Genomic DNA, 24,802 nt, shown 5'->3' on the forward strand with positions numbered 1-24,802 from the left:
AAATTTGAGGCTCCATCTGTATACCGCCGTTCAAGTGAACATCAATGATCTTATAGCACAGAGAATTGTCCTAATACCCGTTTACATTTCACACTCCGTTACCACTACCAGAAACAGACCAACTTCGCTGGTCATGCAATCTTGCCACGTACAGAATGGATGCCAGGATTGCCTAGAGCACATCAGTCACCGTATATCTGCAAAAATGTCAGATTTTCAACTAAGGATTTGATCCTAATGCTGTCTCTTCCATCATCGTCGTGATCTTGCAATGTCAATCTCATGCGCACATGTCTAAGTTTTCTTTCTTGGAAATTTTTCCATATCATATACAATAATAGAAACATAGAAAATAGAGAATGTGCAAACACCACACGGGCAGTGACCCGTTCATATTAGTTCATATTCGACATGGCAATGGCTTGTTTCCATTCATTGTAGTCATTCTACACAGCAGTTTAATTCCACAATTGATACAGTGTGGCAAAAGGATGGTTAAGCAGGAAATGCAGATACAGAGTGATGGGCAAAAGAAAGAGGGACAACATGAAATAAAAGCAAGGATGGCAGCATGTGGCGCAATGGTTACCACTGGAACTGCGGCGCTGCGGACCCGGGTTCGAATCCCGGCCCTGGGTCACTGCCCGTGTGGAGTTTGCACATTCTCCCCATGTCTGTATGGGTTTCACCCCCAATACCCAAAGATGTGCAGGTTAGGTGGATTGGCCACGCTAAATTGCCTCTTAATTGGAAAAAAAAAATAATTGGGTACTCTAAATTTATTTTTTTTTGAAATGAAATAAAAGTTGGGCCGAGTGGCCAACTCCAGCTCCTAATTTTTACGTATTATATGCGTATGTACATTTGCATTTTGGAATGCAAGAATGGCAGAAGCAAATTTAATAGTAACTTTTGAAAGAGAATTCAACACATTCTTAAAGGGAAAATGATTACTGTTCTTTGTTCTCAGATCAGAACTGTATAAAGTTATAAGAATTCATATTAATTGAAAATATTAACAGCTTGCGAGTTCTTTCATGACCATGTGTTTCTAGATGGCTATTCTTTTGATCTCCTTGTTCCTGATATGAAAACTAACTTTAACAACCCTCAGAGATACCCGTGTTCCTCTACTTCTGGTCTCTTGAGCATTGCTAATTTTAAATCGCTGTACCAATCGCTGCTCAACTCTTGGATTCCATCCCTAAACAACTCTACGTCTGCTTCCTTTTCATAGATAGAATTTACAGTGAAGGAGGCCATTTGGCCCATCGAGTCTGCACCGGCTCTTTGAAAGAGCACCCTACCCAAGCCCACACCTCCCCCAACACGAAGGGCAATTTTGGACACTAAGGGCAATTTAGCATGGCCAATCCACCTAACCTGCACATCTTTGGACTGTGGGAGGTAACCGGAGCACTCGAAGGAAACCCACGCACACACGGGGAGAACGTGCAGACTCCGCACAGGCAGTGAACCAAGCCGGGAATCGAACCTGGGACCCTGGAGCTGTGTAGCAATTGTGCTAACCACCATGCTACCGTGCTGCCCTAATTCCTCGTCCTCTTTAATACTCCTTAAAATCCACCTCTTTGACCAAGCTTTTGATCACCAAACATTTTGTAACTCTTGTCAATTTTTTCTTGATAAAGCTGGAGAGCTTTATGTTCAAGGCACTATATAAATACAAGTTGTTATTGTTGTAAATGTTTCTCAATACACCACTGTTAGTTAAGGCAACAGTTATCCTGTTTTGGTCCAGATGTGTAGCAGGTTCTGCAAAAGTAGCAGCATAGGTACTCTTATTTCAATCCAATCCTGGAATCCAACAATGCAATAACGCCTTTAGGACATTAATTGGGTTTGCTGGACTAACCCAAAAATTAATAAATTCTACTTAGTTCAATGGACATTTTTGGGCATTGCATTAGAAAAATTAAACATTTTCTTTAATATCACAAGATTTACATTTCAACCTATGCTCGCAAACGTTAAGAATTTACAATGAATTCTCAAAACACAGAAGGATAGAAACTGTGCTTGCTGCTCCTGGGAATGTTTCCAGATTTATATTGAAGCTGACTTCAGTTAAAAAGGTCTAGTCAGCAAGGAATGCGCTGTTGTGGTCCACTATGGAGAGAAAGTTTCTCTGAGAACGATGGGCCTGCGGATTCCTCTACCAAAGTTACAAATGTGATGTATAAAGATATAAAACAACGAAAACAAAGTTAATTTGCACTTCAAGCAGTAACATCACCTGTGCTCAGAGCTGAGGGTGCTTGATAATAAAAACTTTCAATATTTACACCAGTTGCCAGAAATAGAATGCAACCAAGCATCTGAAGTTAAGATTCATGGACTCCACATGATTGATTGTATTTTCATGCATCTATTTTTGATTACCAATTTAAAAATTACAGTTTAAAAAGGAGAGATGATAGCTATATCCTACATGCCTAGAAAAGGCAGTCCTCATACATTCAACTTTTTTGAACAAATATGTTCCATTACTTCCTGAAACACACACCATTACAAATGGCAAGTATAATCCTTTATTCTTGAGCTTTCCATTCATCAATCTCTATGGGTTCTCCAAAATCATTGCTAGTTGCAATACAATCAGATTCAATACACATCACCTCACTGTTCTGATTAAAAACTAGGTTGCATTATTGAGCATTACTAAGTCATGCACTAACCTACAAGTTCAGGAATCAAGTCAGTTCACATCATTCCGTCATTTTACGACCTGCCGGATTTCTCAAACATTGCGTCTTCCTCTAATCAATACATCTGAAATTAAACTTCTAAATATTGTGTTTGCACATTTGGCATAAGCACCGTGAGAGTTTGCTTTCACCAAGAAAATGGACAGGAATATACAACTGCACCATGCATGGTTAATTTTACCACACCTTTTATGTTCTCAGTGTCAAGATCTGGGGTCACCTTTGCTGTAATATGCAGTCAGGTAGAACAGAAAAGGATGCGTTTTATTTTTCAATTCCAAGGAGTTCACAATCATTACGGTGCAGAAGGAGGCCATTTGGCCCATCGAGTCTGCACCAGCCCTCGGAAAGAGCACCCTACTTAAGCCCACACCTCGACCCCAATCCCGTAACCCAGTAACTCCACCTAGGGCAATTTAGCACTACCAATCCACCTAAACTGCACATTTTTGGACTGTGGGAGGAAACTGGAGCACCCGGAGGAAACCCACGCAGACACAGGATGAACATTCAGACTCCGCACAGGCAGCAACCCAAGCCGGGAATCGATCCTGGGCCCCTGGACTGTGAAGCAACAGTGCTAACCACTGTGCTACCGTACCGTTAACAGGTTAATAGGAGAAGAAAATTTATATTTGTGAGCAGTCACTAAATGAAGTGCTTGAATATTTGTACTGGAACAGAATAAAACTGTAGTTGGTTTTTTTTCATGCCTTATTAAATTCCAATGTAACATTATTCGAAAAACTGAGAAAAATATTCGAAAAACTCAAAAATGATTCTGAAGCTTGTAGTTTTATTTGCTTAAGGAGAGGAAGGGAAAGATCAAATTAGTGTTTAAAGGAAGCTTTCAACAGAATTTAGAAAAGCAAAGGCAGTAGTTCCAATCCAAGTTTATGAAAGTCGGGTTATAGCCAACAACTTCACAGGAATTCTTTTAAGAGCATAATGGAATTGATGGATGAGATTGTGACTTTCAGAAGGCAACTGGGATGCCTACCAAGAGACCTGTGACTGAAGTAAAAGATTCTAGGGTAAAGGAGAACATTATAAATTGGATCACAAGCTAACTACACAATACAAAAAGGAAGGATAGTGATCACTGAGTATGCTTTTAAATTGATAACCATGGCCACCTGACTGTGCCATGTTTTAAGATTGAAATGTCTACTATGTAGTCACAATATTTACACTTGTATGATTATGGTATCAAAATTAGAATGCATCTATTTGCAATTGTAAATAAAATATTGACACACTTTAAATTTAAAAAAATAAGTGAGGGTGAGAAAGCTTTGGAGGATTATCTAAATTGTTTACTTATTTAATGATCTTGTGGCAAGGGACTGAAAGTAGGTGTGCTCCCAATCTCGAAAAAGGAACAGAACAGTTACATCAACTAGTGTGTTGGTCACACATGTATCAAATGGGTAACCAATGCATAGATCAGCAAACCCAGCGCTTTCAGCTCCTTTTCCAGTAAACTGCAACAGAAGCTCATCAGGGCTGCGTAATTTCACCAGATTATTGCATTTAAGGTGGCATTGGTGACTGATGGCGACCAGGCATCTTCTCGCCACCAAATGCATGCTCCTCCTCATCCATGTGCTGTGGCATATTCAGTGCTACTTCCTCATGCTCAGCAAAGCAAAAGGTCCTAGGATGCATATACGGTGCTGCTGATTGCCAACAGAATGGCACAGGGGCGGTCTTACTCCGGCCTCCTTCCTTATCCTTCATTCAGGCCTACTCCGACAGAGGAACAGATGTTAAACACCAGTGACAAGAAACATCATCAGAATCTGTCTCGAAATATACTTTGTGATTATTTATGTGGCAGTATTAAGAGGCAGGGTGACACTAACTCGGAACTTGGAGGAAGCCTGCAACTTCTCTCTCTCGCTCCTTTTATTAGAATATCAAAGACACCTTCCTCTAAACTCTTCCTTCTGAACCCTTTTCCAGTTTGGATCCTTTCCTTGTATTAAGTGCAATGTCATGCAGCAAAGAAGTACCCATCAGATAGTGCAAATGAACACAGGTACAGGAAGAGGTCATTCAGTCCCTCATGTCTTCACCACCATTCCAATAGATCATGGCTGATCCATACTTCAATCCATTAAGCTGCCTTTGGTCCATATCAATACCTTATTCCAAGAGTCAGCTGTAGCTCAGTTGCCAGCATTTTTGCCTCAATCAGAAGGTTGTGGGTTCAAATTCAATGCCAGGACTTGAGCACATTCTCTAGGATAACATTCCAGTGAATTACTGAGGGAGAGCTGCACTGCCAGAGGAGCTATCTTTCATGTCAGACACAAATCAACATTCCTGGTGTTGACCATTGACAAAAAACTGAACTGGACCAACCATGCAAGTACTGTGGCTACAAAAGCAGGTCAGAAGCTGGGAATTCTGTGGTAACTCTCCTCCTGACTCCCCAATGTATCAACACCAGCAGCAGTTCAAGAAGGTCAAGTGCCATTCAGGCGGGCAACAAACACTAACCTTACTACTAATGCTCACATCTCATGAAAGAAAATAAACTTCTGCCGTGAGTTTTAAAAGTTCTTGCAAGTTTCTTTTCATGATATTTCAAATCCCCAAGGGTTAGCATCATTATAAATTGCACCACTTAACAGGCGGGATTCTTTATGATCTCTTACCTGCCTCTTGTGTTACAAAAGGAGCAAAGCAACAAAATGGGCGGTTGGCAAAAAGATCCAAATGTAACAGTGGACCAAATTGCAAGTGTGACCCTAAGGTTGGAACCTTTATCATACGCAATTAAAAAAGGAACTGGAAAACCAATGAAATTATTTGAAATAGTTTTCAAAAGGTTTTATCTACCTTTTTCACCTATTGGCCTGCTTCTAAAAGGATGAAACTTTAATCCAAGTAACATTAAAAATTACATGTTTTACAAGATGATCAAACTTCGAGAAAACCAACTTGTCTTTTTAAAATATCTTTATTAACTTTTTTTCTGAGGCCTTAATCTCTCGCAAAAGCATATGTTTGCATGTTTGCATACAGCAAAGTAGGGTTATGCTGATTGTTGATGCATTGTGATGATCCATGTGATTTTAAGGGGAAAAAATGTATATTTCATCCTTTAAAAAAGCAATTTGTTCCAGGGAATGATCATGTGACCAGACTGCCTGGGAAATAAATAATGGAAAAGACGTTTATTGCAGGGAACTTCTCTTTCCAAGAGTTTAGAACAAGCTAGCTGCAGGGAACACCTCTTCCAGCAGAATTCAGACGAAATTCTAAAGTTTAAACCCCATAATAGCTAAAAGACTCTATTAACAGTGTTGGTCGCCTGGGATAGCCAAGCCAAGATGAGAGTTCTTATTGCCAAGACTCGAGGGTTAAAGAGTAAAAGAACCAAGAAAATTATGACCCAAGATAGCTAACACTTAAGATGCTATCGAAGACTGTGCGGAATTGGGAGCCTACAACTGTTGACAGCTAGATGAGGCTGTAAGGGAAAACTTTGTTGGAAGTAAGCGAAAGGTCAAAGAAATCTCAATCCTGATACGAATTCTTGGAACAGTATTCAGACCCAAGTGATTAATCTTCCAATTTCAGATAAGTTGGTGTTTTTGGGGGAGTACGTCACATGGGTTTGGAACAAAATTTAAGTCAAGAAGTTTGGTTCAGAGTACAAGTAACTGCGTTCATGGTATTTCCAATATCTTTAATGCAATTGACTATTTAAGATAGAATGTGGTAGTTAGTATGCACGTTCTTTGTTTTTGTGCAGTAAAATGTTGGTTTTGAAAGTGAACCTTGTGGCTCCATTCTTTATTAAATATCTGCGTTTTGGATTTCAAAAAAATTAAAACATTGCTGGTCTCCATCACGGTCACAAACAGCAGGCAGGGGATAACTGGCCCAGGTTATTTTGGCTTAATCTAGTCCCCAGTTTAAAGTCATGCATTCTGTTCCTCTTTTTACACAACACTTCATTATAATTATACTGTACAAATTATAATTAAATTGCAAAATTTGCAAAACCTAGAGAAACAGAGTCCAAGAGTTTGACTCCAATATAAGCTAAGGAAATTAGAGGGCTTGGGGAGAGAAAAAGAACAAATGTTCTACAGAATCACCACGAGTGGGAAGCTATAAATATACTGACAAATTTAAATAGGCCGTTACCATTAAAAATATGGATATAGGAATTAAAACACTAAAATCGACTTTTCCCAGTAAGAAAACATAATAGGAAACAAGATTTTGTCAGCTAAAAGATATTTAATATATTATAGGCAAATTTAGAATCATCATAACTTCACCACAAGCTATTTTAAAGATCAAGATCTCGAAGAGTTGTAAGCTTTATTGTACAGTTGTAATCCAAATTGTTTAATGTTTTTGTTTAGGACACAAGGACATCTGCATTATATATCAATTGCAGATCTCAAAGGCTCATCAAAGATAGAAGTTACAGCTAGAAGCTACAGCAACTGTTAGAGGAGGAATTTGGGAGAAATTAAAGTATCCGTCCCATCTCCCATCCCATCCCCCCCCCTCCCAAATAGTGTTTCATCGTAAGAAGCGCTTTTCTGTGTTGCCTGAAGTAATCTAAAACATTAGGAGTTCCTATTCTTCCCACTTTGGCCAAACGCAATTCAACCAAGTGATTACTTTTGTAATGTAATGATTTGATATCAATAAAAGACCAATTGAAAGTTTAAGCTTCTTTCTGACTCACATGAACTCTACACACGCTGTTGCACCACGCATATTGGATGGTTAAAGTAACAAAATACCCTAAATGTTTAAGAATCAGAAGGCTTAATTTCATAAACTAGATAGTTAACTTTTTCAAATGTACTCTACTGTATTTAATTTGAAAGCAATGAGTTAAGACAGCCAATCAATTAAGTTGCTTTAGCTAAAAGCAATCTACAGCTATGATTTTGTAATAGTGCAAACATTAAACATTCTTTGAGGTTTTGCTCAAGGACATTAAAGTAGTAGAGATTCTGAATTTTTGAGATTGGTCGTTTCACTAACTACAAATCATATTTGCACAACAGCAGCCAGGTTCAAAATTTTTCATGTTGTTTTACTTGGTCCAGCATTACTGTCAAGCTTTCAGTCTTAAAGACCACAGTGGCTGTCTGGTTCAAAACAGAAACCACACTAAACATATACAAGGATATATTTTTTGTATACCAGAATATTATGTAGCAAGATAATTTGGTGGCGAGCTGCCATGAGCACGAAAGATCACTCTTAAATATGCTCAACAGAAAATTATCCAATGATATTTACTTCATCAGTATCACTCTCCTTCAAAACTAACTACCATCCTGATCTTACTTTTGAATCAGCCAAATCTGGTGGAAGGGGAACTCGAATTAAGACTCAGGTGACGTTTTGCACAGTAGAAATTAAAGGAGAGATTAGACTGATTTAATAAGTAAGAATAGGTAGAATAACACCAAGTAGAAATACAAGGGAGACTTAGCTCACATACTTACAAGTTCTAAAGTAAGGTATAAAAGCAAGGCAGGAGTTTTGTGTGGTCCTCAAAAAAAAAATACAGATGACCTGATTTTTTTTAGATTTTTTTTAAAGTTTTGAATTTCTGAAAGTTACTTCTTTCAAAAATAAAATCTCTATTCCCATCTTAACTGCTGGTGATTTGATTTTTTTTCGAGTATTCACACAACATCCATTCATCAAATTCTGTCCTCCACTGCAAGCTTTCATCAGCTGATCAAGAAATAATTCACATGATACTAATACAGAAGTGGTGTCTTATATCGTCATCCTTCACTTCTGGCCCATCTGTTATCGCCTACAATTGAGATCATCTAGGCCATTATATGAGCTTTGTGTGGGAACAACAGCAGTCTCTAACAGCTAAATAATACAGTAGAAAAAGAATACCAGACACCAAAAATAATGACGACACTTTGTACTGTACAAAAGGCAAAACACAAGCTTCCTCCTACTTCAATCAAAATAGGCACATGTTTTACAAAGAACAAAGAACAAAGAAAATTACAGCACAGGAACAGGCCCTTTGGCCCTCCCAGCCTGCGCCGATCCAGATCCTTTATCTAAACCCGTCTCCTATTTTCCAAGGTCTACTTCCCTCTGTTCCCGCCCATTCATATACCTGTCTAGATGCTTCTTAAATGATGCTATCGTGCCCGCCTCTACCACCTCTGCTGGTAAAGCGTTCCAGGCACCCACCACCCTCTGCGTAAAAAACTTTCCACGCACATCTCCCTTAAACTTTCCCCCTCTCACCTTGAAATCGTGACCCCTTGTAACTGACACCCCCACTCTTGGGAAAAGCTTGTTGCTATTCACCCTGTCCATACGTCTCAATTTTGTAGACCTCAATCAGGTCCCCCCTCAACCTCAGTCTTTCCAACGAAAACAATCCTAATCTACTCAACCTTTCTTCATAGCTGGCACCCTCCATACCAGGCAACATCCTGGTGAACCTCTTCTGCACCCTCTCCAAGGCATCCACATCCTTCTGGTAATGTGGCGACCAGAACTGCACGCAGTATTCCAAATGTGGCCGAACCAAAGTCCTATACAACTGTAACATGACCTGCCAACTCTTGTACTCAATACCCCATCCAATGAAGGCAAGCATGCTGTATGCCTTCTTGACCACTCTATCAACCTGCGTTGCCACCTTCAGGGTACAATGGACCTGAACTCCCAGATCTCTCTGCACATCAATTTTCCCCAAGACCCTTCCATTGACCATATAGTCCACTCTTGAATTTGATCTTCCAAAATGCATCACCTCGCATTTGCCCGGATTGAACTCCATCTGCCATTTCTCTGCCCAACTCTCCAATCTACCTATATTTTGCTGTATTCTCTGACAGTCCTCCTCACTATCTGCAACTCCACCAATCTTAGTATCATCTGCAAACTTGCTAATCAGACCACCTATACCTTCCTCCAGGTCATTTATGTAGATCACAAACGTCAGTGGTCCGAGCACGGATCCCTGTGGGAACACCACTAGTCACCCTTCTCCATTTTGAGACACTCCCTTCCATCACTACTCTCTGTCTCCTGTTGCCCAGCCAGTTCTTTAGGAGGACAGGGAAGAGATTAAACTAATCTAAAATATAATTATGCTTTACTTCTACTTTGAATAGTTAACTTTCTTCATGTTATAGGAAAGCACTTTACAAAACCATACTTGACATACTGCAAGTCCAATGTAAGGTTGCAGAGTGGACCTAATAATGTTATTAGCAGAAAGCATCAGTTTAGAGAGTGCCAAGAACTCCCTAGTATCAGGTATGACTGAACCCTAGAAGTTAGGATTCAACTGCTCTTTATCGTGTAAGCTGTGATGCATCAGTTATAGACTGTTCTCGCTGCAAAAAGGTGAAGTAATTTGAAGTGGAATGAATTCATTCAACCAAATGCAAATGCCTTTATAAACCCCATACAAGGTGAGGGAAATTGTCCACCTGTCCAAATAATTTGTGCTGACATTCATAGAATTCCTACTATGCAGAATGAGGCCATTCGGACCATCAAGTCTGCACCAATCCTCTGAAAGGGTACTTACTTACCTAGGCCCACTTACCCGCCCCCATCCCCGGAATCTAACCTACATATCTTTGGACACTAAGGTGCAAATTAGCATGGCCAATCCAACAAACCAGCACATCTTTGGACTGTGGGAGGAAACTGGAGCACCTGGAGGAAACCAACGCGCACAGGGAGAACGTGCAAAGCGACAATCACCCAAGATGGGAATCGAACCTGCACCCTGGCGGTGTGAGGCAGCCAATCTGCTGCCCCCTCATTCTACCTACTGGACATCATGTTACCTATCTACTCTGCAGGATGCCATCCGACATTCAATATTTGTCAAGCATGACTGCCAATTTAGTTTCAGACCAAGAATGCACTTCGTGGGTCAAGACGTGCCCGGACCAGCATACACAAAGATGCACTAGGTTTGGTTTCAGTTTGTTACCCAATCTCAGCACGGATATAAAGGTGTGTCAACTGGCCTCCCAAGTTAGGAAAGATTTGAGTTTAATTATGATTCTCTAGTACCTAATTGCCAGCTGAATTAAGCACAACTGGAGATGGTAAGGGATAGGATACTGAACATGATTTTTACCTATCTCTCCACAAATAGTTTTAAAATTTGGTGAGCAAAACAATCAACGCTCTATCTCCCGTTCCCTTAAACAAAGCACATAGGAGCCTCATACCAACGCAGTCATCGGGGAATGCAACATACAAATTGCACAGACGTAATCTGATATCATTTTGTATAGCAGTACACATGCCGAAAACCCCTGATCTCGCTCACGGCTGGGATTCTCCGGTCCTGCTGAAAGTGAATGGCGTTTTGGCTGGGACACCAAATTATCCGTTCTCACTTGCAGTGGGGCGTGGCATTGGATGGGATCAGAGAATCCTGGCCATATTGTACACCCCCTTGTGTATGTACAAAACTAAAGTGTGCATATGTGTAGGTACATCTGAAATCAGGTTCAGTTTGATACCAGCCACTGGTGAAACACTGACAGAACTCGTCATTTACATTTATCCGTGAAGAATAATCACTTGATCAAGGTTGCCTGGGGCTGGGGCACCCCAGCAGGAGTCAGAGCTTTCATAACGGAAGGAACAAAAATAGAAGGGAAAAATACCGTCTCATATGCTGGGACCTAAGACATACACAAAAGAATCTTATTGAGATCCTTAACCAGTACTTTTTTCCAAGATACAGGCAATGTTCCTCTGGGCTTTGGCATTGAATGTATCTGCGTTAATCTAAGGATTACAGAACGGATGTCAAAAGTGATCACATAGATTGTGCATGTGCACACATAAATAATCGATTAGAGACTTATTTCCACCTCTAACATCACGTAGTTACTTCCTTAGCCAACCTACCACTGAATCCCTCATCCATACCTTTCATTATTTTCAGAGATGAATATCAAAACATTCTCCTGTCTGGCAGCTGTTGTGATATGCATCTCTGTATATATACACAACGGGTTAATGTAAATACACTATAACTAAGTAACCACTAGAGGGAGCACCAGAGATGTCACGACATGCAGACATACAGCCAATGGGTCATTACAACAGGACACAACCAATGGGTAATCAGGACACCCAGAGGTGGCATTACAAGGGGGCACTTCACAACCCATTTAAAAAGAACAGGACACACATGCTCTGCCTCTTTCCACAGACAGACATCTAGAGGGTACATCAGGGCTAATCAACAGCATCACACCCAGCACGTGGCTTAGAACAAGCTGGTAAAGGTAGACTGAGTTACTACAGCTAGATTAGCAGAGTGACAAACTCATTTAAGAACTGTGTTAATAGTTCAACTCATTTCATAGTCTGGAGCTTCCTTTGTCAAAGCATACATCAAGGAAGCAGCTTACGCTAGACGAAGCAGCATAACACAACAGCAGCCAATCCATTTTCTGTGAGCTTCAGCTAATCCCAAACTTTGCTGCCAGTATACTAGCCCACACCAGAACCCTTTAGCGGATCGAGGTCATCAAGATCTCCAATGTAAAATTCGCATTCTTGCATCTAAATCATCTCATGGCCTCATCTTTATCTCTTCCAGTTGTGCAACTCCCAAAAACACCCCCACCTGCCAAGTGAAACTCTGTTCCTCTAACTCCAACCCTTGAACATCTCCCACCTTCAGCTATCTATGCCCCATTATCCCAAATTCTTATCAGAAAGTGCACATCTCCACCTCCCTCTTCTCTTAGACCAATTTTGTTGTCATCTCTCCCCAGTGTGGTAGGGAAGAGGAAGGCCTATAATTTTTCTAGTCAATTGGTTTTAAGTTAGAATTGCAAAGTAAAACTAGACTCCTGCTCCTGTCAGTGATAGCTACATCACAGGACAGGGTACCGACAGCCAAGTTATTTGCAGCCTTCTGAAGTTGAAGGATTGGTGGGAGGCCATAACAGTCATGAAATAAAAAGATGAGCAATCCCGGTTGGAAGTGCACGTTAAGACAAGTTTAAGCCTGATCCACGTTCCAGTAAATGCTGTTGCATCGCAACAACTTGCAAATGAAGTGTGCAAGCCCAACTGAAAGCCAAATACAATGCAGAGGCATGTATTTCAATTAAGATTTCAGCTACTTATGGAGCCAAGAGCACAGCACAGTAACTGCTGCAAATAGTTGCTGTTTTACAGTGGTGTGACTTTGATTTATGCTGTTGTATGGGGAGACAGGGGAGAGAGGGAGGGTGGATTCGAACGATCCTCGGATGAAAAGATTGTTTCGTACAATGCAACCTTAACAGGAACAAAAATTAGCCAATGCTATGCTTTATTATGAGGGGAATCGAACATAAAAAGATGCCATGCTTCAGCTACTGGTTAGATCACATCTTGAATACTATGCGCGATTTTGGTCTCCTTATTTAAGTAGGATACAAATGGGTTGGAGGCGGCGGCTAGTGGCGAGTTACTAGATTGATACCTGGAATGAGCGAGTTGTCTTATGAGGAAAGGTTGGACAAACTAAACTCATTTCTACTGGAATTTCGAAGAATGGAGGGGTGACTTGATTGAAGTATACAAGACCCTAAATGGTCTTGACAAGATGAACATAAGAACTAGGAGCAGGAGTAGACCATCTGGCCCCGCGAGCTTGCTCCGCCATTCAATGAGATCATGGCTGATCTTTTGTGGACTCAACTCCACTTTCCGGCCCGAACACCATAACCCTTAATCCCTTTATTCTTCAAAAAAAACTATCTCTATCTTAAAAACATTTAATGAAGGAGTCTCAACTGCTTCACTGGGCAAGGAATTCCATAGATTCACAACCCTTTGGGTGAAGAAGTTCCTCCTAAACTCAGTCCTAAAACTACTTCCCCTTATTTTGAGGCTATGCCCCCTAGTTCTGCTTTCTCCCGCCAGTGGAAACAACCTGCCCGCATCTATCCTATCTATTCCCTTCATAATTTTATATGTTTCTATAAGATTCCCCCCCTCATCCTTCTACATTCCAACGAGTACAATCCCAGTCTACTCAACCTCTCCTCGTAATCCAACCCCTTCAGCTCTGGGATTAACCTAGTGAATCTCCTCTGTACACCCTCCAGCTTTGAATGCTTTTTCCTTCAATTTGATACTCTCCCTTAATTACTTAGATAGCCACGGTCGATTTTCCCTCTTTCTACCGTTCTTCCTTTTTGTTGGTATAAACCTTTGCTGAGCACTGTGAAAAAATATTGCTTGGAAGGTTCACCACTGTTCCTCAACTGCTTCACTATAATGTCTTTGCTCCCAGTCTACCTTAGCTAGTTTTTCTCATCCCATTGTAATCTCCTTTGTTTAAGCACAAAACACTAGTGTTTGATTTTACCTTCTCATCCTCCATCTGTATTTTAAATTCCACCGTATTGTGATCGCTCATTCCGAGAGGATCCCTAACGATGAGATCATTAATCAATCCTGTCTCTTAACACAGGACCAGATCTAGGAGCGCTTGTTCCCTTGTAGGTTCCATTACATACTGTTCTAGGAAATATTCTATAAACTCCTCCTCAAGACTGCCTTGACCGACCTAGTTAAACCAATCGACATGTAGATTAAAATCCCCCATGATAACTGCTGTACCATTTCTACATGAATCAGTTATTTCTTTGTTTATTGCCTACCCCACCATAATGTTACTATTTGGTGGTCTATAGAGGACTCCTATCAGTGACTTTTTCGCTTTACTATTTCTGATTTCCACCCAAATGGATTCAACCTTATCCTCCATAGCACCGATGTCATCCCTTACTATTGCCCGGATGTCACCCTTAAATAACAGAGCTACACCACCTCCCGTGGCAAGAAATTCTCTCTCGCAGGGGGTTGCGACTTTGGAACTCTCTGCAGTGCAGAAAGCAGTGGAGGTAGGGTCATTGAATATTTTTAAAGGCAGAGGTAGATGGATTCTGGTTAGGCAAGGGAATCAAAGCTTATTGGGGGTATGGTGACACTGTAGTTAGCACTGCTGCGTCACAGCGCCTAGGACCCAGGTTCAATTCCGGTCTTGGGTGACTGTCCGGCGTTTGCACTTTCTCCCCATGTCTGCGAGGCTTCCTCCAGGTGCTCCGGTTTCCTCTCAGTCCAAAGATGTGCAGGTTAGGTGGATTGGCCATGTTATATTGCCCGTTAGTGTCCAGGGATGTGCAGGTTAGGTGGGGTTGCAGTGATAGGGCAGGGGAATGGGGATAGGTTGGGTGCTCTTTCAGAGGGTTGGTGTAGACCCGATGGGCCGAATGGGCTCCATCTGTACTGTAGGAATTCTACGATATAAATTGGAATGCGGACTTCGAAACACAAACAGATCAGCAATGATCCTATTAAATAGCAGAGCAAGCTCGAGGGGCTGAATGGTCTACTTCTGCTCCTAATTCAAATGTTCATTACACTTCATTTATAACACCGTCAGTGACCATTTTAGTTCAAGTCATCCTTCTACTGAAACAAGCATGTGAAAGGATGTTTCTGCAAATCATATCCAAATTACCATTTATCGTAACCTTTTAAAAAGCACCAATAATCATGGCTACCTTTCATTAAATTGTGTCCTTAATCATAACATGAGGTCCATGACAAATAAAACGATTCAGCTCAATGGCAATAATTAAATGTAAATGCCACTGTTTACCACTGTATAGATTTTCAAAAAAAAATTATAAATCATGTCAACCCCAATCATTGCAAATTACAGTGACCTCAGATTCAAGTAATAAATTCAGCTGAATCCACAGGATGAAGAAAACGTCCTGGACTAGGCTTGGTGCCAGAAAATGCCCTGCCCTAGAAATGACTGTGAAACCACAAGAAACCTAACCTTGGTGCCGGAGTCCTCAACATAACAGCGATCTTCAATAACTTGTTGAAATTTTAATTCTCTGATCGCATTAAGTGGCTTGGAACGACAACAAAATCTGAACTATCATCTTTGGTGCTATCATCTAGTCCTTAAGAAAAGCTCTAAAGGTTTACAGATTTATTTATTCAGGATGTCACAAATGGATCTGGCTGCAAATGATGGCACTGACAGCTGATGTCAACATAAGCACCCACAATCTATTTCCTCAGACAGATGTAAAAAATCAGAGATGATTGACAGGTACAAGCACCATGTTTCTCCATCGATTATTGAATTGCCATGCGATACACAGATACCTCCCATTTGTACTTGCATTAAGAATGCAACCACTCTCCTTTAAGATACATCACTCGGAACTTAAGCAACTTCAAAAGATTTGTTACTGGCACATTTGAACTCTGGACTCCTCCATGCAAAGTCAGTTAATCTTCCATCCTCATTAGATATTAACCACACATGTATTGGCAGAAAAGGGCAAAGCAAGACGAACTTTGAATGCAACTTTTGTCAACTTTTAAACAATGTATTATATAAAATTGTAACATTTGGAACATTGCAACTACCTGTGGCACACACATTCACGCTGTTTTGACATTAGCCCAGTAGGTGGCATTATATATACATAAATCGTTTCAACTGAACTTTCACAGAAGCTTTTCCAGTAACATGGTTTTTAATTTATTTAAGTACTCCTCCAGCACGTCATTTTTTTGTTCAAACATTAGGCAACTAACAAAGCTGAAATGGATAGAAAATATTTATTCCAGGAAATAATCTAAGCTATTCAGCTCCGAGCTTCAAACAGTGCAATTTTTTGTTTGAACAATACTGTTCATATGGACGGATAAAGTAGGAATGAATGATTTCCGCCACAGATCCATAACTGAGCAGTCCATTAACTGAAACCCAGGTTTAGCTGGGACTGCTGTGTTCTTCAATTCATTATTTAGGGATTTAGGTGTTTAAATTGCTAGCTCCTTCGGAACAAACTTGTTTTAAATAATTGCGCACACTCAGGACATTTCAAAACACGCTGTGATATTAACTTACTAACCATGGAGTTAGCCAAATTTTGCAAAATAAAAGTATTAACCTTATAACATTCTTCATCAGTCAGAGAACTGTGGTACCATGATCAGTACACCTCAAATATTTGTAATCTTCAATTTTATTCATTGCAATACAAATGAGACAACTTCCAGATTGGCAAGTTACAAAAAAATCTAAATTGCCATCGGAGCAGATCCATGACACTGCAAAACATTTATGTTCAGTACAGAATTATGAGTTGACATGCTTTTACTGATTCAGTACGTTGGTCACCCGGCTCTGCAAACTTTATTATTCATTAGCAATGCAAATTTTGAATGAAGTGTTGAATTGAAAAATGTATCCAAGTACAATAAAATGAGGCTTAGGGTTTAAGTAATTACTATGAAGCACTAAGCTCAGTCTGAGGGTTTGAGACAACATCTTTATCCTTCAAATGCAGCTCAATTCCACCTAAAACTATAATTCTGCATGCAATAAACAGATACTAGTTACATTAGGCAAATTTTACTTGTCTCAAGCTAACAACATCACTTTGCAAATTGTAATCAGCGCCAACTTTAAAGTGGGCTCAGTTTACATTTTAATTTCTGCAATTTAGATCATATTTCTCAATAGTTCATAAAAGTAGATATCTTCTCCTTTGCTAATGATATTATCTTACAGCCAAAAATGACTAAATGCTCACATTTCCATTTCTTAAGTGGCTCCAATTCAATCGCCGTAACTGAATGCAAGCCTATTAACTTTTTACTCTCCATTTAGAAACTCAGTATTCAATGATGCTACATTTCATATATAATATATATATATATATATATATATATATATATACACAATGGCTTCATAACTTCATCTTATAATTAACATTGTTTGCTGATGTCACCCAAAAACAAAAACTGATGCATGAAGACGTTTAGTTTGTAAGTTACAAATTTAATTGTAGTATTTTATTTAGCTGGTATGCCAGACAAAATACTTCTACAAAATCTTGAATTGCTAAATTTATACAGAAACTGTTAATAATGACAACAATTTTTTTCCATCATCTTGCACTCTCTCCCAGGACATATTTTCCAACGCACAAATTAATTACGGGTTTTCACAATTTTTTGTTGCGTTTACAAATATTTGCAACTGATGAAATTATTTATTCTTGGACCGTAAAATCTTGGAAACCAGTTAAGAATGCATGTTTACTTTAGGAGCTGAAAATATAAAACCATTTTTTAGCAAAACCACCAGTTAAATAACTTGATTAAACTGAATAAAGTACAAGGCAAATCAATTAACTATAATAAACCAACATGACTTCAGATGTTTTAGGTCTCCTTATTTCTGTCAACTTACAGCACTCGGTCAATGACTACGTATAACAATTCTCAAAAGTTGCTAACTCATTTCTGATTCAAGAAATTTTCCTAAAATATAGAATGAAACATTAGCAAAATTCTATATATCAACAGCTGCATATATTAAGCGCATTCAGATTGTAATATCAGGTCACACATAAATGGGCATGTTACTAATTTGCTTGCATTGAGATTCAAATCTTGCTTCCACACTATTTGTGTAGAAAAAAACCATAAAGGGAAAAATATTAAATATTTCATAAGTAGCAATAATCTTAATTGAAAAATGAAATACTTAAACTGTAGAAATTATTATAAGCATTCACCATGGTTACACCTCGTTCCTTAAAATGTAAATGGCAAAGCAGTAAGGGTTTAAAAGCTTATATAATATAAATATTAGCAGAAAATGCTGAAAAACTCCATGGCTGGCAGCATCTGTGTGGAGAGAATCAGGACTAAGAGTCCACATGACTTTTCTTCAGAGCTCCAGATATTCGTTACTAGATATTTGTCCTTAAATAGTATTCACTCTGCTATTTTATTTAACGTTTTGTAGTGACATAATGGCTACTCCTATTTGCAAAATAGTGATCGCATTATCACACCGTAGGTCCCTTAATATACCATCCAAAACTGCAGTGCAGAAATCTATTTTAAAATAACACTTACTGAAATGCACATAATAATTCTTACAAACACAACAGGATTCCATTTTTTTTATTGGTATTATTTTCAAGCCTGATGTGGGAACATGTGAATCCCGTCACTTAAGTTTTTGTTTTAAATACAATACTTGGAACACCAGTGAAAGATTCAAGCAATTAATTTCGGTGTTGTACTTCCCATTGAACAGCCAGTTAATTATTTGGAATTTCAAACTTTAAAAGTTATTGTACAAATATATAAAAAGAGCAGCTGGCGGAAATTTCAAAATGCCAGGTCTGTATAGTTCGAAGCCCTCATTTGATAATTATGTGTTAGAAAGATTTCACGTTTATTGTTATTAATGACAGCTCTATAACATAATCCAATGGAATAAAATAAACAGATTCTATCCTAAATGATGGTGCTTCTTCACATTAAAATAGGGTGTAGGGGTGGATGAAATCATTGGTACCCTATTTAAAAGAATAGCATTTCCATTATAGGAAAAATTGCAGTGCATTTCTAAGACAAAAGCCAATCGACAGATCTCAGGCTTTTTCCAAAACACTGAATATGCATTGCAAAAAAAAAAGTCAAAATCTAAACAAAAATAAAGCATCCTTACTTCAGAGCTCGAGTTAGCATGCAATCGCCCAGAATCCCAAAATTGTGGGAGAACATCCCACTAGTAACAACTAGCTGATAAGGTAGCTAGCTGTGCATATATAGGAGCAGCATGAAGTGCATCAAAGTTTTAAAAAATATTTACGGGCACATGGAAAGCATTGCAATAAATACACAGTGGATTCTTCAGGTAGTGAGAGTGTGTTAAAATTTATTTATTTTAAGATAACTTCACAATATTGGAGCTCAGTATGTCTGGAATCTGTTTGGTACAACGTCATAATAGGCGTCAATATATTCACACGCAATATGCCATCCTCATAACAACCAAACAAGTCATATGCCTTATTAATCAATTGGTGTGTTACTAATTTAGTGTGAAACGGTTGGTGGTGCACATTAATATACAAATGTTTGCAATTAATATTGTTATGAATGCTGCAGGAAGAGACAAAAGTTACAACCTTGAAGAATTCTGATTTGCACTGAAGTGCCAATGATGCCAGGCAAATACATTGGGTGCTGCACCAAGTGTAACATTAAATCTGTAGCAGGTAAACATTAAAAAATATGCACAAAGTTTCAAACCATGATCTGCAAGTGACATGTTCAACACAAAAGATTTGCAAAACATATAGTGTTACCAACATAAATTGGGACGGTATAACCATACCTTTTTCACAGAAAAATGTTTGGTGTAGCATACAATAAAATGTGTCTGGCATTGTTGACACTTTATTGGAAATAAGAATTCTTCAAAGTTGTAGTTTTTCTCCCTTCCCATCATCTGAACAGCGTTCATAACAGCATCAATTACAAACATCTGCAAGTCTGCCATATTAATGTGCACCACTAATAGTAAAAAGCACAAAGTGGAGCTCTACAAATCTGTATTTAAGGTTAACAAACTCATAAAAAGAGGTCAAAGCATGGCATCTGTAATTATATCAGGCATCATGTTGAATGATAGAGCTCTCAGATGAGATCAAGACATTTATTTTGAGCAGAGATCGACAATGGTTTTGTACTAACTGGGAGTAACCTTAGTTCCTGATCGGAGGAGTGACAAGTGGGGAAGCGCTGACCAGAAACCGCATGCTTACCAGCATGAAGGGTGGGAGGAATCATGAATGAGATAAGTGGGGTGGTGCTTAGCACCTTCTGATAAGGTAAATAGCTATCTGTAGGTTGCATTGGAATGTCAAACCAGGTGAGTAAAAAGAGTGATATACGTTGCGAAAGGAGGAGGGAATAGAGAAAACAGAACAATACTGCTCACAAAAAGTTTTAAAATGAAACAAGATGTTAAATGTGAAACTAAACATTTCAGATGAAGCGGCACTAAAATATGGACTTTAGTAATATAAAGCAGCTGCAGATGATTTTCTTTTGAAGGATTTCAATTATAAATTCAGGTTTTACGTTGCTCAATACAATTTATTTATGAATCTCCATTCCTGCAAATTGGCCAACGGTAATAATACCAAAGAGCATGAAGGTAGAATTTCTGAAATAACAGGCTTCAATGGTCTGGATTTTGCACTCAGAGGTAAAGGAACGGTGCTTGCCATACATTAAGTTGACAGCTGCCCACAAGAGTTTTTTGTCGGCTTTAGCACAGACTTGCTGTCATCTGGCATCTGATTCAGTGCTGCACCCTCGACAGCAGATCTCTGGCATCCATAAACAGGCCAAGCAACAAGGCTCTTCAATCAGATTGAAGATTCCTCAATGAGACGTGCAGTTTCTAAACCAGGAAGTATAAATTAGGTTTGACTCATGTACAGAAGGCAAAGTAAAGATTGGGAAAGGCAGATGAGATAAATAGATAGGGTTGAGACAAAGTCAAAATATAAAAATATTTTGAATCTGCAAAACTAAATTCTAAATGAAGCTCGGTCTGTAAAATTAATTTTTCAGAGCACCAACATTAATTTTTGGCATCAATTATGACTAACTGTGCCATTGAAAATACATTTACTCCCGAGTTCACCGGTCCTACATTTTACCCATTAAACATGACAGAAAAATACCACAATTTCATGGCTCTTGCAATGATTTCAATGTCACGTCTATTGGCCAGTTTCTTTTATAGTGCAGCCTGCAGAGAAGGAGGGTAATTCAGACTGCAACCCCTGGATTTCCACACTTAATTGTGTGTATGCTTCTTCCAGAAGTCGCGGTCTGATTTACTCCATAGTAACGACGAGTGCTACCATCCTCACCGTTATATTCGTTGCACGATCGGGGTAGCGTGTCTAACTTAATCTTGTATATAACGGAAGAACTTTATAGATTAGATGTTTACAAAGCCAAAAGAGACAGATTAAGGGACTCAATACAGTTGGAAAGACTATTTAAAATCAGTCGATAAGCACCTACTTTTAAGTTTTTCAGGTTTGTGTGTTGAATGCAGGTCGGAGAGGATGGTAATATGTATTCCAGTGAAGCTTGGATTTGGTGACAATTTATCATGGTTTTACCTCCTTTTAAAGCAGTGACAAAAAGCTTCAGTCAAACCCCTTAACAACCCCTCCTGAAGAGCACAGTTTATTTTTGTCTGATCTGCTTCTAAAGTGTCTTAGGATTTTCTCTACATTAATGGTGCTATATAAATGCAAGTTATTATTGTTGCAGTTTCTCTACATATTTAAAAACCCTTTTTACATGGATTCAGTGTTAATAATGAATGGTTTGACTGGGAAAAATCACTAAATTTTAACAGTAGAAATTTAAGGGAAAGGGGCAAGACTGATACAATTTCCAAAACAATCTGAAAGTAAAGGCACAAATATAGGAAAAATTCAATTTCATATAGGTCCACACATCAGTTTAAACATTTCAAGAATGGGAATTTGATCAGAAGATGCCCACGAGGTTTCGTAACACAAACTTATTCAAAATTGCACAGAAGGTGAAAATCTCAGTATCTTAACATATTAATAGCTCAAGTACATAACAAAAAATTGGCCACGAGGGCGGTGAAAGCAGAGACCATCAATGATTTCAAAAGGAGACTGGAGAGGCACTTGAGGGAAATAAACCGAGGATGGATGGGAGGAATAAGTCCGACTGCACTGTTTTACAGACAGCTAGCATGGACTCGATGGGCCGAAAAGACTATTGTGGCATAACTGATTCTAAATTTACATAATTAAATGCACTTTGGAGCTAAATGCCTCTAAGGAGCAATTCCACCTCAAAGCATCTCGTTAAAACTGACAACACTCAAGACTGCTCAAGTTTTCAGCACTTGTCCATCTATTGTTTCTCTTTAAATCACAGGTACATCCCAAACTGCATGGTTTGAACTAAATTCCCATATTAAGTGCTAGTTGCAATAAAACAAGGTTCACTTTACCCAGCTTTGTGCACGTCGAGAATAAGCAGTTTTAGCATTACCTCAACAGGTAATCACACAGTCTGCAAATAGCAATTTGAGAGAAAAAGCACTACAGCAAAATCCCATTCAAGTATCATTTTCACTGAATCGTTACTGGCTGTTCTGACAGACTCGACCATGAGAAGAAAACCAAGTGTACCTCAGAAGGGTCGCAGAATTGAATAGTTGATTTTAAAGTAACGCACCATATTTTATTTTATTTTTTTTTAAATGAAAAATCACAAATGGAGAAATGTCAATTATGCATTAACAAGGCAACAAATTCTTTGAGAATGTGCAAATGAGATGGGTCAGTACAAAACAACAAGTAGATTCAATTAGGCATCTTTGATTTAACACTAACTGGACATTTTTGATTGGTTTGGTTCCCCTTCCGAATCTATCTTTGCAACTAATGCATCATGTACTTCCATCTTACACCAAAAACATTTAGTTAATGTTGCAATCTAGTTTTAAAACAAGATAGCTGGCACACTGTGGCTACAATGCCTTATACAACTTAAAGCTGCTTATAAGCAGAAACTCAATACCGCATAATTCAGATGCCTCAAGCATGGAATAAAGTGTGTATCCTGCTGGTTGTTTATGATATTAATTTTGATTTCTTCCATGCAATTATAAAGAGGATGTTAACAGAAACTGGTATTTGCACATCTATGTGTTCTTTGCACTATATCAACGAAAATTAAATGTTTAAAATATAAACAATTACTCGACTTCTGGATTAGCAAATAAGGCAAGAATTTACCCTTTCGGATTTGTTTGCATTATTATGCAGTTTTGGTTAACATAATGAAGGACAAATTGCTCCTTATCAGTGCAGATTGTAAAGCACATATTAACTGGAATTTCAAACAGCTGGACCATAAAATGCTTTTAATGCATGATTTTAATCAGTTAACCATATGTGTTTTGCAAAAGATAGGCTCCACAATGTGAATACCATTTTTATGTTTGTATTCAGGCTACACATCAGCTGGTCTGCTTACTTCAAGTAATGCATCTTTGATCACCAACTGTCCCTGCCAGATCCACCAATGTCTACACTCCAATAAAACGTTTGATTCTAATATCATCGCTTCCATTATCCTCAGGATCTTACGATACCTCTTCAATCTCAGAGTGGAATTCTACCCTTACTGTATCTGGGAAGCATGTTAAATACAAGAAAGGAGCTCCTCCCACCACATTATTGTTATTGCATAAAGTTATAAACACTTCCATTAACTCAACCTAGCCATCAGATTGGAACCTCGATTAAATCAGGATGAGGGTTGTGTTTGGTACTGCTGTGCCATGATAATCTTGCTGCCTATATACAAACTAATTGCTCGTCAGGTGAGCTACTGGTAATTAATTACACCGTTGTATTGTTTTGGCTGAATGTGCAGTAGCCTGCAAAAGAGGTGGCAAAGCTCATCAAACTCTAAAGCCTTCAAGATTGGAGCAGTCCCTGAACACTGGACTGAAAGGTCAGCCTAAATTCTGGCAAAGTCTACCATACAGAATTTAACACCAAGATTCCTCTTCACTAATCCGTTCTACCAGAATGCAATGACATTGCTGGCACCATGCACTCTGTAGCTGTGGTTCAGGTTTTCTTGCAAAATTGTGTTTCAGGAAAGTTTGGTACAAAGTTGTACAGCACAGTCACAGACCTTAATCCAGCCAGTGTAACCCACAGTCGAGAACAGTGTAATAGAACAGCAGATAGCTTGTTTTTCAACATACTAATTGTGCTACTAAGTACAATGTTAAAAGAAACTGCTGCAAAAGCAGGCCTTACTGATGGGAAACAAATAATGCAAGTACTGTACTTACACCCAAAGCTGGCAATCTCTGCGTACAGCAAACAGCTACCCTGAGCTTCCAGTCTGTCTCACCATCCAGTTGATCAGTACGGATGAAACATGCACCTTGAAAAACAAACAGATTAACTTAGATATTTCTGATCACCTGTTAGCAGAGAGAATTGTGTTTTATCACATCAATTTCTCAGACTTGAGTAATTAGATAACTAAATTTTACTCCATTCAATCCTCAACAATCCGCTGTCTTAGAACCAACCATTTTATGGTTT

At 38.9% G+C, this 24,802-nt stretch overlaps 1 protein-coding gene across 1 annotated transcript in view; it reads right to left on the bottom strand.

The window, feature by feature from the left end:
* atp9b (ATPase phospholipid transporting 9B) overlaps positions 1-24,802 on the bottom strand; it is a 340,330-nt gene that overhangs the window by 169,525 nt on the left and 146,003 nt on the right. Inside the window, exon 8 of the mRNA XM_038810251.1 lies at positions 24,544-24,638. Coding sequence (XP_038666179.1) covers positions 24,544-24,638 — 95 coding nt within the window. The remainder of the gene's footprint in view (positions 1-24,543; positions 24,639-24,802) is intronic.

Source organism: Scyliorhinus canicula, chromosome 10, assembly GCF_902713615.1.
Source record: "Scyliorhinus canicula chromosome 10, sScyCan1.1, whole genome shotgun sequence".
In the NCBI taxonomy this organism is placed as follows: Eukaryota; Metazoa; Chordata; class Chondrichthyes; order Carcharhiniformes; family Scyliorhinidae; genus Scyliorhinus; species Scyliorhinus canicula.